Source organism: Mobula birostris, chromosome 27 (genome assembly GCF_030028105.1).
Source record: "Mobula birostris isolate sMobBir1 chromosome 27, sMobBir1.hap1, whole genome shotgun sequence".
Classification (NCBI taxonomy): domain Eukaryota; kingdom Metazoa; phylum Chordata; class Chondrichthyes; order Myliobatiformes; family Myliobatidae; genus Mobula; species Mobula birostris.
Window position 1 is genome coordinate 44,054,547 of NC_092396.1, and position 16,108 is coordinate 44,070,654.

At 44.0% G+C, this 16,108-nt stretch overlaps 1 protein-coding gene across 1 annotated transcript in view; it reads left to right on the forward strand.

The window, feature by feature from the left end:
* Positions 1 to 16,108, forward strand: part of LOC140188669 (uncharacterized) — a 114,664-nt gene that overhangs the window by 81,175 nt on the left and 17,381 nt on the right. Inside the window, exons 22-25 of the mRNA XM_072245162.1 lie at positions 6,400 to 6,423; positions 7,058 to 7,081; positions 9,295 to 9,318; positions 15,763 to 15,786. Coding sequence (XP_072101263.1) covers positions 6,400 to 6,423; positions 7,058 to 7,081; positions 9,295 to 9,318; positions 15,763 to 15,786 — 96 coding nt within the window. The remainder of the gene's footprint in view (positions 1 to 6,399; positions 6,424 to 7,057; positions 7,082 to 9,294; positions 9,319 to 15,762; positions 15,787 to 16,108) is intronic.

Consider the following 16,108-nt stretch of genomic DNA (forward strand, 5'->3'; position numbering starts at 1 on the left):
TATAATGACTCTGTCAAGCCTCATCGTTTGTAGTTCAAGAGCTCCTTGATTTTCAATGATGTGAAACAGAGCTACAACTTTTCCTCCTGCAATGATTGAATGCATTTAGATCATCAACCAGTCCATTATTTTCCAGGTCAGTACAGAACAAGAATTTCACGAATCAACTGGGCTTGTATGCCATTTAATTCCCCTTTTGCCAGTTCCAACTGGTCAACTTTCACTGACTGCTGTTTGAAAGCAAAGTCCAGTGAACTATGTGCACCCTTGCAGAACATGCTTTATGCAACACACATCAAAGTTGCTGGTGAACACAGCAGGCCAGGCAGCATCTATAGGAAGAGGTAGAGTCAACGTTTCCGGCCGAGACCCTTCGTCAGGACTAACTGAACAAAGAACTAGTAAGAGATTTGAAAGTGGGAGGGGGATGGACCCAAGAGCTGGACAGTTGATTGGCAAAAGGGATATGAGAGGATCATGGGAGAGGGGGACCAGGGAGAAAGAAAAGGGGGAGGGGGGAAAATACCCAGAGGATGGGCAAGGGGTATAGTAAGAGGGACAGAGGGAGAAAAAGGAGAGAGAGAAAGAATGTGTGTATATACATAAATAACGGATGGGGTACGAGGGGGAGGTGGGGCATTAGCGGAAGTTTGAGAAGTCAATGTCATGCCATCAGGTTGGAGGCTACCCAAACGAAATATATGTGTTGTTCCTCCAACCTGAGTGTGGCTTCATCTTTACAGTAGAGGAGGCCGTGGATAGACATATCAGAATGGGAATGGGACGTGGAATTAAAAAGTGTGGCCACTGGGAGATCCTGCTTTCTCTGACGGACAGAGCGTAGGTGTTCAGTGAAACGATCTCCCAGTCTGTGTCGGGTCTCGCCAATATATAGAAGGCCACATCGGGAGCACTAGGCACAGTATATCACCCCAGCCGACTCACAAGTGAAGTGTCGCCTCAACTGAGAGGACTGTGTGGGGCCCTGAATGCTGGTAAGGGAGGAAGTGTAAGGGTATGTGTAGCACTTGTTCAGCTTACGAGGATAAGTGCCAGGAGGGAGATCGGTGCGGTGGGATGGGGGGGTTGAATGAAGAAGGGAGTCGCGTAGGGAGCGACCCCTGCGGAAAGCAGAGGGGGGGGGAGGGAAAGATGTGCTTAGTGGTGGGATCCCGTTGGAGGTGGCAGAAGTTACGGAGAATAATATGTTGGACCCAGAGGCTGGTGGGGTGGTAGGTGAGGACCAGGGGAACCCTATTCCTAGTGGGGTGGCGGGAGGATGGATTGAGAGCAGATGTGTGTGAAATGGGGGAGATGCGTTTGAGAGCAGAGTTGATGGTGGAAGAAGGGAAGCCCCTTTCTTTAAAAAAGGAGGACATCTCCCTCGTCCTGGAATGAAAAGCCTCAGCCTGAGTGAGAGCAGATGCGGCAGAGACGGAGGAATTAATGAAAAGCCTCATCCTGAGAGCAGATAATTTTATTTTAATTCCATGTCCCATTCCCATTCTGATATGTCTATCCACGGCCTCCTCTATTGTAAAGATGAAGCCACGCTCAGGTTGGAGGAACAACACCTTATATTCCGTCTGGGTAGCCTCCAACCTGATGGCATGAACATTGACTTCTCAAACTTCCGCTAATGCCCCACCTCCCCCTCGTACCCCATCCGTTATTTATTTATATACACACATTCTTCTCTCTCTCCTTTTTCTCCCTCTGTCCCTCTCACTATACCTTTTGCCCATCCTCTGGGTCCCCCCCCCCACTATTCTTTCTCGCTGGACCTCCTGTCCCATGATCCTATCATATCCCTTTTTCCAATCAACTGTCCAGCTCTTGGCTCCATCCCTCCCCCTCCTGTCTACTCCTATAATTTTGGATCTCCCCCTCCCACTTTCAAATCTCTTACTACCTCTTCCTTCAGTTAGTTCTGACGAAGGGTCTCGGCCCGAAACGTCGACTGTACCTCTTCCTAGAGATGCTGCCTGGCCTGCTGCATTCATCAGCAACTTTGATGTGTGTTGCTTGAATTTCCAGCATCTGCAGAATTCCTCTTGATGCTTTATGCAGACATATTAACAAAATTCCCAGTGGGTGGGACGGGATACAATGAGGTTGCAAATTCATTTAACTCCAAGGTGGTCGTGTAGTCCAGGTATCTAGTCACCCCAACCTTAAGCAAGCCTTATTTGACCGTGCTTTTGCAGCAAGAATGTTTGACCTCCTCTCTGGATTAGTGGCCCGAGGTAAATGCTGAACCCGCCGTTTTAGACTCCACAGTTTAGCAGTGTAACAGCTGACCTGTTATAACTGTCAATAGTTTTCAAATTATAATTAAACAAATTGTTATTTTCTGCTTTCAGGTGCTAGTTCTACTGCAACTCCCAGTGAGTAAATCTTTCAAATCCTAAATATTGCAAATTTTAACTGCAGTTCAAAAGCTCCATCGAACGACATCGTGTCTAGCTTGAAGATTTTTTTGACTTCAATAATCTTGAAACAGAGAGTGGGCCTTTTCAGCAAATAATAATTGCTGCTTGTAATTGCTAGTCCTTGAGTACTCCCAGGTTTCATTCAGGTCATTGTTATGCTAAGGGAAGTTAGAAAACTGAGCAACACACATAAAAGTTGCTGGTGAACGCAGCAGGCCAGGCAGCATCTCTAGGAAGAGGTACAGTCGACGTTTCAGGCCGAGACCCTTCGTCAGGACTAACTGAAGGACTCTGAGGAGAAAAGCTGGACTGTCAGCTGAGTTAATGTCTTCAGAGCTGATCAATCACTCTGTCACCTTCTTCCTTTAGGTACCAAAGCTCACTTCTGAATTGTCTAAAATTCTAGTAACCACTGCTTGAACACTCGTTACCGAACAATTCTTTGGGATTGAGATTGCTTTACACACACACTCCTGTATTGTGGTGCCGCGGGTGACAATTGAAGCCCTTGTGGAGAGAGAAGACTCCCACATTATGGCCGGGTGATGATTGACATATATAAACAGATAATAATTTTCAAATTATAATTAACTGAACTTTTTTCTTTTTGCTTTAAGGTACTGCATCCACTACAACTCCAGGTGAATATATCCTTCCTATTCCAAAACGTAACTGTGACTGCAGTAAAAAGGCTCTGTCAAGCCTCATCATTTGTATTTCAAGAGCTCCTTGATTATAATTAATGTGAAGAACAGCTACAACTTTTCCTCCTGCAACAATTGGATGCATTTAGATCATCAACCAGTCCGTTATTTTCTGGGTCAGTACAGAGCAGGAATTTCACGAGTCAAGTGGGTTCCGATGCCATTTCATTCCCATTCTTGCCAGTTCCAAGTGGTTAACCTTCACTGACTGCTGTCTGGAAGCAACATTTAGTGAACTATGTGCATCCTTGCAGAACATGCTTCATGCAGACATATTTACAAAACTCCTCCGTGGGTGGGACCGGATAGAATGAGGTTGCAAATTCATTTAACTCCAAAGTGGTCATTTAGTCCAGGAATCTAGTCACCCCAACCTTACACAAGCCTTATTTGACCGTGCTGTTACAGCAAGAATGTTTGACCTTCTCTCCGGGTTAGTGGCCTGAGGTAAATGCTGAACCTGCCGTGTGATGTGAGGACTCCACAGTTTAGCAGTTTAATAGCAGACCTTTAATAACTGTCAATGGTTTTCAAATTATAATCAAATAAATTGTTTTGTTCTGCTTTCAGGTGCTAGTTCTACTGAAACTCCCAGTGAGTATATCTTTCAGATCCTAAATATTGCAAACTTTTAGTGCATCCATCGCTCTATCGAACGAGATTGTGTCTAGCTGGAAATTTTTTTGATTTTAATACTCATAAAACTGTGAGTGGGTCTTCTTGGCAAACAATAATTGCTGCTTGTCATTGCCAGTCTTTGAGAACACCCAGGTTTCATTCAGAAGTAATATATTTAGGTCATTGCTATACTAAGAAAGTTAGGGAACTCTCTCTTGCTTGGTGATTGGAGTTTTCAGTGAACAAATGTATTGTGGACTGTGGTCGTAAGTCGATCAGATTTAGCATTGTTTTAGTAACGATCAGTTTCAGTTTCAGGTGAAGATGAAATCATGAGAAAATCTAACTTCACTGGCTATCCATCCCATAGGATGATGATAGTTACTTTCAGTCAGTTAGTGGGGTTTATACCCAATTCCTCAGAAAGGAACAGTGTGTGCGTGAGTGGATTTTAGGTGAGTAGGGGGTTGCACAGGCCCAGACCCACCCTCCCGACATCCCCTCCCGGATCCAGCAGCATGGTGCGGTCCGAGACAGCTGAGGGAAGTTCTGTTGCAGTGAATGGCCAGACCAAGCTTCGATGCAAGGGATGCCCTTTCCGCGCTTCACAGCACATGTTTGCTAGATGGCCGTTGACCCTACGAGAGTGTTCATCTGCCCTTTGAGAGGTCTTGTTTTCGTCCTGCAGTACTACCTGTCGCCAACCACCCGACCATGCGATAGGTAGTACTGGGTGACATGGTACCAGTAGCACTCAGACAAGTGACCTGACTGTGTGTGAGAAAGTGACACACAGGGATAAAGCTAGCCACAGTAGCACAAGGAAACAGCTGAGGAGAGAAGAAATGGAGAGTTTCTTATTGGATATTTGGAGGGTACGGCCCAGATCCGGGTCTGGATCCGTTCAGCAGTCTTATCACAGTTGGAAAGAAGCTGTTCCCAGATCTGCCCGTACGAGTCTTCAAGCTCCTGAGCCATCTCCCGGAGTGAAGATGGACGAAAAGTGTGTTGGCTGGGTGGGTCATGTCCTTGGTTATCCTGACAGCACTGCTCCGACAGCTCCCCGTGGGTGGGACGGGATAGAATGAGGTTGAAAATTCATTTAATTCCAAAGTGGTCATGTAGTCCAGGAATCTAGTCACCCCAAACTTAAGCAAGCCTTATTTGAGCATGCTTTTGCAGCAAGAATGTTTAACCTCCTCTCCCGATTAGTGGCCTGAGGTAAATGCTGAACCTGCCGTGTTTTGTGAGTGTAAAAGCTGACCTTTAATAACTGTCAATGGTTTTCAAATTGTAATTAAACAAATTGTTTTTTTTCTGCTTTCAGGTGCTAGTTCTACTGCAACTCCTAGTGAGTATATCTTTCAAATCCTAAATATTGCAAATTTTAACAGCAGTTCAAAAGCTCCATCAAACGACATTGTGTCTAGCTTGAAGATTTTTTGGACTTTAATAATCTTGAAACAGAGAGTGGGTCTTCTTAGCAAACAATAATTGCTGCTTGTAATTGCCAGTCTTAGAATGCTCCCAGGTTTCATTCAGGTCATTCATATGCTAAGGGAAGTTAGAAAATTGAGTCTTGCTTGGTGATTGGAGTTTTCACTGGACAAATTTTTTGTGGACATTGGTAGCAAATTGATCAGATTTAGCATTGTTTTAGTAATAATCAGTTTCAGGTGAAGACTGAAATCATGAGAACATGACACAGGGGAAAACACAGTAGCACGAGGAAACAGCTGAGGAGGGAAGATAAGGAGAATCTGTTATTGGGTTCATCCACATCTCACATGTGCGAGTCATTTGAAGGCAAGCTGGTCAGAGTGCAGGAATGAAATTTTCCCTGTGAGGAACAATGACAAATATGCGGGAATTTCATATCATTAGGACACAACAGTTCTAAATTCAGTAGAAAGCAAAAAAAAGTATACTTTCTTTTATAGGTCAATTGTGATACTGATGACAAGCTGATAATAATGCAAGCTGGAGGTTTATTGAGGAGAGGGTGTACGAAGCACGTGTGAAGGGGTCAGGATCAGTTCTGGAGTTGAGGGGATATTGTTCTTGCCAGTAGCCACCATTGGACAAGATGGGTTCAGGAAACTGAACAGCACATCAGAGATTGCGTAACACATTGCACTCTCATATGCAAGTTGATGTAATACATTCTGATACCAAATATATTTCTGTATGTATATTCTGCTTATATAGACAACAGATGAGTCCCATCAGGAAATGCATTTAATATTAATGTAGTTCTTATTATCCATCTTCATTCAGTAGCTCCAATACTGAATGGTGATTATTGATTTCAGAACATGTCTGAAGAGAAAAGCTGGACTGTCAGCTGATTTAATGTCTTCAGAGATGATCATTCACTCTGCAACCTTCTTTCCTTTGGTATCAATGCTCACTTCTGAACTGTCCAAAATTCTTGTAACCGCTGTCTTGAACATTCCTTACCGTACAATTCTTTGAGATTGAGAATGCCTTACACCCACTCCTGTTTTGTGGTGCCGCGGGTGACAATTGAAGCCCTTGTGGAGAGAGAAGACTCTCCCGCATTTATCGTCGGTGATGATTGACATTTATAAACAGGTAATAATTTTCAAATTATAATTAACTGAACATTTTCTTTCTGCTTTAAGGTACTGCGTCTACTACAACTCCAGGTGAGTATATCCTTCTTATTCTAAAACGTAACTGTGACTGCAGTATAAAGGCTCTGTCAAACATCGTCATTTGTATTTCAAGCACTCCTAGATTATAATTAGTATGAAACACAGCTACAACTTTTCCTCCTGCAGCGATTGGAGGCATTTAGATCATCAACCAGTCCGTTATTTTCTGGATCGGTACAGAACAGGAACTGCACGAGTCAATTTGGCTCCGATGCCATTCCATTCCCCTTTCGCCAGTTCCAAGTGGTTAACTTTCACTGACTGCTGTTTGAAAGCATCGTCCAGTGGGCTCTGTGCATCATTGTAGAACGTGCTTTATGCAGACATATTTTCAAAATTCTCCGTGGGTGGGATGGTTTAGAATGAGGTTGCAAATTCATTTAACTCCAAAGTGGTCATGTAGTCCAGGAATCTAGTCACCCCAACCATAAGCAAGCGTTATTTGACCGTGCTTTTGCAGCAAGAATGTTTAACCTCTTCTCCAGATTAGTGGCCCGAGGTAAAGGCTGAACCTGCCGTGTGATGTGGGGACTCCACAGTTTAGCAGTGTAATAGTTGACCTTTAACAATTGTCAATGGTTTTCAAATTATATTTAAGTAAATTGTTTTTTTTTTCTGCTTTCAGGTGCAAATTCTACTGCAACTCCCAGTGAGTAAATCTTTCAAATCCTAACTATTGCAAATTTTAACAGAAGTTCAAAAGCTCCATCGAACGACATCGTGTCTAGGTTGAAGTGTTTTTTGACTTCAATAATCGTGAAATAGAGAGTGGGTCTTCTCAGTAAACAATAATTGCTGCTTGTAATTGCCAGTCTTTGAGAACTCCCAGGTTTCATTCAGAAGTCACCTACCAGCCCACCAGACTCCGGGTCCAACATATAATTCTCTGTAACTTCCACAACCTCCAATGGGATCCCACCACTAAGCACATCTTTCCCTCCCCTTCTCCTCTACTTTCCGCAGGGATTGCTCCCTACGCGACTCCCTTATCCATTCGGACCCCCATCCCTCCCCACCGATCTCCCTCCTGGCACTTATCCTTGTAAGCGGAACAAGTGCTACATATGCCCTTCCACTTCCTCCCTCACTACCAACTACAATTCAAGGCCCCAGAAAGTCCTTCCAGGTGAGGCGACATTTCACCTGTGAGTCGGCTGGGGTGATATACTGCGTCCTGTGCTCCCGATGTGGCCTTCTATATATTGGCGAGACCTGACGCAGACTGGGAGATCGTCTCACTGAACACCTACGCTCTGTCCGCCAGAGAAAGCAGGATCTCCCAGTGCCCACACATTTTAATTCCACATCGCATTCCCATTCTGATATGTCTATCCATGGCCTCCTCTACTGTAAAAATGAAGCCACAGTCAGGTTGGAGGAGCAACACCTTATATTCTGTCTGGGTAGTCTCCAACCTGATGGCATGAACATTGACTTCTCAAACTTCTGCTAATGCCCCACCTCCCCCTTGTACCCATTCCATTATTTCTTTATATACACACCTTCTTTTTCTCTCTCTCCTTTTTCTCCCTCTATCCCCCTCACTATACCCCTTGCCCATCCTCTGGGCTTCCCCCCTCTCCTTTTCTTTCTCCTTGGGCCTCCTGTCCCATGATCCTCTCTTATCCCTTTTGCCAATCAACTGTCCACCTCTTTGCTCCATCCCTCCCCCACCTGTCTTCTCCTATCATTTTGGATCTCCCCCTCCCCCTGCAACTTTCAAATCTCTTACTAGCTCTTCTTTCAGTTAGTCCTGACGAAGGGCCTTGGCCCAAAATGTTGAATGTACCTCTTCCTAGAGATGTTGCCTGGCCTGCTGTGTTTACCAGCAACTATTATGTGTGTTGCTTGAAATTCCAGCATCTGCAGATTTCCTCATGTTTGCGTAATATATTTAGGTCATTGCTTTGCTAAGGGAAGTTAGGGAACTATGTCTTGCTTGGGGATTGGAGTTTTCAGTGGACTGTGGTCGCAAATCGATTAGATTTACCATTGTGTTAGTAATGATCAGTTTCAGGTGAAGACTGAAATCATGAGAAAGTGACACACAGGGGATAAGCTAGCCACAGTAGCACGAGGAAACAGCCGAGGAGGGAAGATATGGAGAATCTGTTATTGGGTTCATCCACATCTCACATGTGCGAGTCATTTGAAGGCCAGCTGGTCAGAACTCAGGAACAATATTTTCTTGTGAGGAACAAAGACAACTATGCAAAATTTTCATATCGTTAGGACACAAGAGTTCTAAATTCAGTAGAAAGCAAAAAAAATGTATACGTTCTTTAATAGGACAATTGTGATACTGATGATAAGCTGAAAATAATGAAACCTGGATTTATATTGAGGACAGGGTGTACAAAGCACGTGTGAAGGGGTCAGGATCAGTTCTGGTGTGAGGGGATATCGTTCTTGTCAGTAGCCAGCATTGGACAAGATGGGTTCGGGAAACTGAACAGCACATCAGAGATTGCGTAACACATTGTGCTCTCGTATGCAAGTTGATGTAATGCATTCTGATACCAAATATATTTCTGCATGTATAATCTGCTTATATACACAGGAAATGCATGTTTTCAGAGTTGATCATTCACTCTGCCACCTTCTTCCTTGAGGTATCAATGCTCACTTCTCAATTGTCCAAAATTTCTAGTAACCGCTGTCTTGAACACAACTTACCATACAATTCTTTTGAATTGAGTATGCCTTACACACACTCCTGTTTTCTGGTGCCGCGGGTGACAATTGAAGTCTTTGTGGAGAGAGAAGACTCTCCCACATTATGGCCGGGTGATGATTGACATATATAAACAGATAATAACTTTCAAATTATAATTAACTGAACTTTTTTCTTTTTGCTTTAAGGTACTGCTTCTACTACAACTCCAGGTGAGTATATCCTTCCTATTCTAAAAGCGTAACTGTGACTGCAGTATAATGGCTCTGTCAAGCCTCATCGTTTGTAGTTCAAGAGCTCCTTGATTTTCAATGATGTGAAACAGAGCTACAACTTTTCCTCCTGCAATGATTGAATGCATTTAGATCATCAACCAGTCCATTATTTTCCAGGTCAGTACAGAACAAGAATTTCACGAATCAACTGGGCTTGTATGCCATTTAATTCCCCTTTTGCCAGTTCCAACTGGTCAACTTTCACTGACTGCTGTTTGAAAGCAAAGTCCAGTGAACTATGTGCACCCTTGCAGAACATGCTTTATGCAACACACATCAAAGTTGCTGGTGAACACAGCAGGCCAGGCAGCATCTATAGGAAGAGGTAGAGTCAACGTTTCCGGCCGAGACCCTTCGTCAGGACTAACTGAACAAAGAACTAGTAAGAGATTTGAAAGTGGGAGGGGGATGGACCCAAGAGCTGGACAGTTGATTGGCAAAAGGGATATGAGAGGATCATGGGAGAGGAGGACCAGGGAGAAAGAAAAGGGGGAGGGGGGAAAATACCCAGAGGATAGGCAAGGGGTATAGTAAGAGGGACAGAGGGAGAAAAAGGAGAGAGAGAAAGAATGTGTGTATATACATAAATAACGGATGGGGTACGAGGGGGGAGGTGGGGCATTAGCGGAAGTTTGAGAAGTCAATGTCATGCCATCAGGTTGGAGGCTACCCAAACGAAATATATGTGTTGTTCCTCCAACCTGAGTGTGGCTTCATCTTTACAGTAGAGGAGGCCGTGGATAGACATATCAGAATGGGAATGGGACGTGGAATTAAAAAGTGTGGCCACTGGGAGATCCTGCTTTCTCTGACGGACAGAGCGTAGGTGTTCAGCGAAACGATCTCCCAGTCTGTGTCGGGTCTCGCCAATATATAGAAGGCCACATCGGGAGCACTAGGCACAGTATATCACCCCAGCCGACTCACAAGTGAAGTGTCGCCTCAACTGAGAGGACTGTGTGGGGCCCTGAATGCTGGTAAGGGAGGAAGTGTAAGGGTATGTGTAGCACTTGTTCAGCTTACGAGGATAAGTGCCAGGAGGGAGATCGGTGCGGTGGGATGGGGGGGTTGAATGAAGAAGGGAGTCGCGTAGGGAGCGACCCCTGCGGAAAGCAGAGGGGGGGGGGAGGGAAAGATGTGCTTAGTGGTGGGATCCCGTTGGAGGTGGCAGAAGTTACGGAGAATAATATGTTGGACCCAGAGGCTGGTGGGGTGGTAGGTGAGGACCAGGGGAACCCTATTCCTAGTGGGGTGGCGGGAGGATGGATTGAGAGCAGATGTGTGTGAAATGGGGGAGATGCGTTTGAGAGCAGAGTTGATGGTGGAAGAAGGGAAGCCCCTTTCTTTAAAAAAGGAGGACATCTCCCTCGTCCTGGAATGAAAAGCCTCAGCCTGAGTGAGAGCAGATGCGGCAGAGACGGAGGAATTAATGAAAAGCCTCATCCTGAGAGCAGATAATTTTATTTTAATTCCATGTCCCATTCCCATTCTGATATGTCTATCCACGGCCTCCTCTATTGTAAAGATGAAGCCACGCTCAGGTTGGAGGAACAACACCTTATATTCCGTCTGGGTAGCCTCCAACCTGATGGCATGAACATTGACTTCTCAAACTTCCGCTAATGCCCCACCTCCCCCTCGTACCCCATCCGTTATTTATTTATATACACACATTCTTCTCTCTCTCCTTTTTCTCCCTCTGTCCCTCTCACTATACCTTTTGCCCATCCTCTGGGTCCCCCCCCCCACTATTCTTTCTCGCTGGACCTCCTGTCCCATGATCCTATCATATCCCTTTTTCCAATCAACTGTCCAGCTCTTGGCTCCATCCCTCCCCCTCCTGTCTACTCCTATAATTTTGGATCTCCCCCTCCCACTTTCAAATCTCTTACTACCTCTTCCTTCAGTTAGTTCTGACGAAGGGTCTCGGCCCGAAACGTCGACTGTACCTCTTCCTAGAGATGCTGCCTGGCCTGCTGCATTCATCAGCAACTTTGATGTGTGTTGCTTGAATTTCCAGCATCTGCAGAATTCCTCTTGATGCTTTATGCAGACATATTAACAAAATTCCCAGTGGGTGGGACGGGATACAATGAGGTTGCAAATTCATTTAACTCCAAGGTGGTCGTGTAGTCCAGGTATCTAGTCACCCCAACCTTAAGCAAGCCTTATTTGACCGTGCTTTTGCAGCAAGAATGTTTGACCTCCTCTCTGGATTAGTGGCCCGAGGTAAATGCTGAACCCGCCGTTTTAGACTCCACAGTTTAGCAGTGTAACAGCTGACCTGTTATAACTGTCAATAGTTTTCAAATTATAATTAAACAAATTGTTATTTTCTGCTTTCAGGTGCTAGTTCTACTGCAACTCCCAGTGAGTAAATCTTTCAAATCCTAAATATTGCAAATTTTAACTGCAGTTCAAAAGCTCCATCGAACGACATCGTGTCTAGCTTGAAGATTTTTTTGACTTCAATAATCTTGAAACAGAGAGTGGGCCTTTTCAGCAAATAATAATTGCTGCTTGTAATTGCCAGTCCTTGAGTACTCCCAGGTTTCATTCAGGTCATTGTTATGCTAAGGGTAGTTAGAAAACTGAGCAACACACATAAAAGTTGCTGGTGAACGCAGCAGGCCAGGCAGCATCTCTATGAAGAGGTACAGTCGACGTTTCAGGCCGAGACCCTTCGTCAGGACTAACTGAAGGACTCTGAGGAGAAAAGCTGGACTATCAGCTGAGTTAATGTCTTCAGAGCTGATCAATCACTCTGTCACCTTCTTCCTTTAGGTACCAAAGCTCACTTCTGAATTGTCTAAAATTCTAGTAACCACTGCTTGAACACTCGTTACCGAACAATTCTTTGGGATTGAGATTGCTTTACACACACACTCCTGTATTGTGGTGCCGCGGGTGACAATTGAAGCCCTTGTGGAGAGAGAAGACTCCCACATTATGGCCGGGTGATGATTGACATATATAAACAGATAATAATTTTCAAATTATAATTAACTGAACTTTTTTCTTTTTGCTTTAAGGTACTGCATCCACTACAACTCCAGGTGAATATATCCTTCCTATTCCAAAACGTAACTGTGACTGCAGTAAAAAGGCTCTGTCAAGCCTCATCATTTGTATTTCAAGAGCTCCTTGATTATAATTAATGTGAAGAACAGCTACAACTTTTCCTCCTGCAACAATTGGATGCATTTAGATCATCAACCAGTCCGTTATTTTCTGGGTCAGTACAGAGCAGGAATTTCACGAGTCAAGTGGGTTCCGATGCCATTTCATTCCCATTCTTGCCAGTTCCAAGTGGTTAACCTTCACTGACTGCTGTCTGGAAGCAACATTTAGTGAACTATGTGCATCCTTGCAGAACATGCTTCATGCAGACATATTTACAAAACTCCTCCGTGGGTGGGACCGGATAGAATGAGGTTGCAAATTCATTTAACTCCAAAGTGGTCATTTAGTCCAGGAATCTAGTCACCCCAACCTTACACAAGCCTTATTTGACCGTGCTTTTACAGCAAGAATGTTTGACCTTCTCTCCGGATTAGTGGGCCGAGGTAAATGCTGAACCTGCCATGTGATGTGAGGACTCCACAGTTTAGCAGTTTAATAGCAGACCTTTAATAACTGTCAATGGTTTTCAAATTATAATCAAATAAATTGTTTTGTTCTGCTTTCAGGTGCTAGTTCTACTGCAACTCCCAGTGAGTATATCTTTCAGATCCTAAATATTGCAAACTTTTAGTGCATCCATCGCTCTATCGAACGAGATTGTGTCTAGCTGGAAATTTTTTTGATTTTAATACTCTTAAAACTGTGAGTGGGTCTTCTTGGCAAACAATAATTGCTGCTTGTCATTGCCAGTCTTTGAGAACACCCAGGTTTCATTCAGAAGTAATATATTTAGGTCATTGCTATACTAAGAAAGTTAGGGAACTCTCTCTTCCTTGGTGATCGGAGTTTTCAGTGAACAAATGTATTGTGGACTGTGGTCGTAAATCGATCAAATTTAGCATTGTTTTAGTAACGATCAGTTTCAGTTTCAGGTGAAGATGAAATCATGAGAAAATCTAACTTCACTGGCTATCCATCCCATAGGATGATGATAGTTACTTTCAGTCAGTTAGTGGGGTTTATACCCAATTCCTCAGAAAGGAACAGTGTGTGCGTGAGTGGATTTTAGGTGAGTAGGGGGTTGCACAGGCCCAGACCCACCCTCCCGACATCCCCTCCCGGATCCAGCAGCATGGTGCGGTCCGAGACAGCTGGGGGAAGTTCTGTTGCAGTGAATGGCCAGACCAAGCTTCGATGCAAGGGATGCCCTTTCCGCGCTTCACAGCACATGTTTGCTAGATGGCCGTTGACCCTACGAGAGTGTTCATCTGCCCTTTGAGAGGTCTTGTTTTCGTCCTGCAGTACTACCTGTCGCCAACCACCCGACCATGCGATAGGTAGTACTGGGTTACATGGTACCAGTAGCACTCAGACAAGTGACCTGACTGTGTGTGAGAAAGTGACACACAGGGATAAAGCTAGCCACAGTAGCACAAGGAAACAGCTGAGGAGAGAAGAAATGGAGAGTTTCTTATTGGGTATTTGGAGGGTACGGCCCAGATCCGGGTCTGGATCCGTTCAGCAGTCTTATCACAGTTGGAAAGAAGCTGTTCCCAGATCTGCCCGTACGAGTCTTCAAGCTCCTGAGCCATCTCCCGGAGGGGAGATGGACGAAAAGTGTGTTGGCTGGGTGGGTCATGTCCTTGATTATCCTGACAGCACTGCTCCGACAGCTCCCCGTGGGTGGGACGGGATAGAATGAGGTTGAAAATTCATTTAATTCCAAAGTGGTCATGTAGTCCAGGAATCTAGTCACCCCAAACTTAAGCAAGCCTTATTTGAGCATGCTTTTGCAGCAAGAATGTTTAACCTCCTCTCCCGATTAGTGGCCTGAGGTAAATGCTGAACCTGCCGTGTTTTGTGAGTGTAAAAGCTGACCTTTAATAACTGTCAATAGTTTTCAAATTGTAATTAAACAATTTGTTATTTTCTGCTTTCAGGTGCTAGTTCTACTGCAACTCCCAGTGAGTATATCTTTCAAATCCTAAATATTGCAAATTTTAACAGCAGTTCAAAAGCTCCATCAAACGACATTGTGTCTAGCTTGAAGATTTTTTGGACTTTAATAATCTTGAAACAGAGAGTGGGTCTTCTTAGCAAACAATAATTACTGCTTGTAATTGCCAGTCTTAGAATGCTCCCAGGTTTCATTCAGGTCATTCATATGCTAAGGGAAGTTAGAAAATTGAGTCTTGCTTGGTGATTGGAGTTTTCACTGGACAAATTTTTTGTGGACATTGGTAGCAAATTGATCAGATTTAGCATTGTTTTAGTAATAATCAGTTTCAGGTGAAGACTGAAATCATGAGAACATGACACAGGGGAAAGCACAGTAGCACGAGGAAACAGCTGAGGAGGGAAGATAAGGAGAATCTGTTATTGGGTTCATCCACATCTCACATGTGCGAGTCATTTGAAGGCAAGCTGGTCAGAGTGCAGGAATGAAATTTTCCCTGTGAGGAACAATGGCAAATATGCGGGAATTTCATATCATTAGGACACAACAGTTCTAAATTCAGTAGAAAGCAAAAAAAAGTATACTTTCTTTTATAGGTCAATTGTGATACTGATGACAAGCTGATAATAATGCAAGCTGGAGGTTTATTGAGGAGAGGGTGTACGAAGCACGTGTGAAGGGGTCAGGATCAGTTCTGGAGTTGAGGGGATATTGTTCTTGCCAGTAGCCACCATTGGACAAGATGGGTTCAGGAAACTGAACAGCACATCAGAGATTGCGTAACACATTGCACTCTCATATGCAAGTTGATGTAATACATTCTGATACCAAATATATTTCTGTATGTATATTCTGCTTATATAGACAACAGATGAGTCCCATCAGGAAATGCATTTAATATTAATGTAGTTCTTATTATCCATCTTCATTCAGTAGCTCCAATACTGAATGGTGATTATTGATTTCAGAACATGTCTGAAGAGAAAAGCTGGACTGTCAGCTGATTTAATGTCTTCAGAGATGATCATTCACTCTGCAACCTTCTTTCCTTTGGTATCAATGCTCACTTCTGAACTGTCCAAAATTCTTGTAACCGCTGTCTTGAACATTCCTTACCGTACAATTCTTTGAGATTGAGAATGCCTTACACCCACTCCTGTTTTGTGGTGCCGCGGGTGACAATTGAAGCCCTTGTGGAGAGAGAAGACTCTCCCGCATTTATGGTCGGTGATGATTGACATTTATAAACAGGTAATAATTTTCAAATTATAATTAACTGAACATTTTCTTTCTGCTTTAAGGTACTGCGTCTACTACAACTCCAGGTGAGTATATCCTTCTTATTCTAAAACGTAACTGTGACTGCAGTATAAAGGCTCTGTCAAACATCGTCATTTGTATTTCAAGCACTCCTAGATTATAATTAGTATGAAACACAGCTACAACTTTTCCTCCTGCAGCGATTGGAGGCATTTAGATCATCAACCAGTCCGTTATTTTCTGGATCGGTACAGAACAGGAACTGCACGAGTCAATTTGGCTCCGATGCCATTCCATTCCCCTTTCGCCAGTTCCAAGTGGTTAACTTTCACTGACTGCTGTTTGAAAGCATCGTCCAGTGGGCTCTGTGCATCATTGTAGAACGTG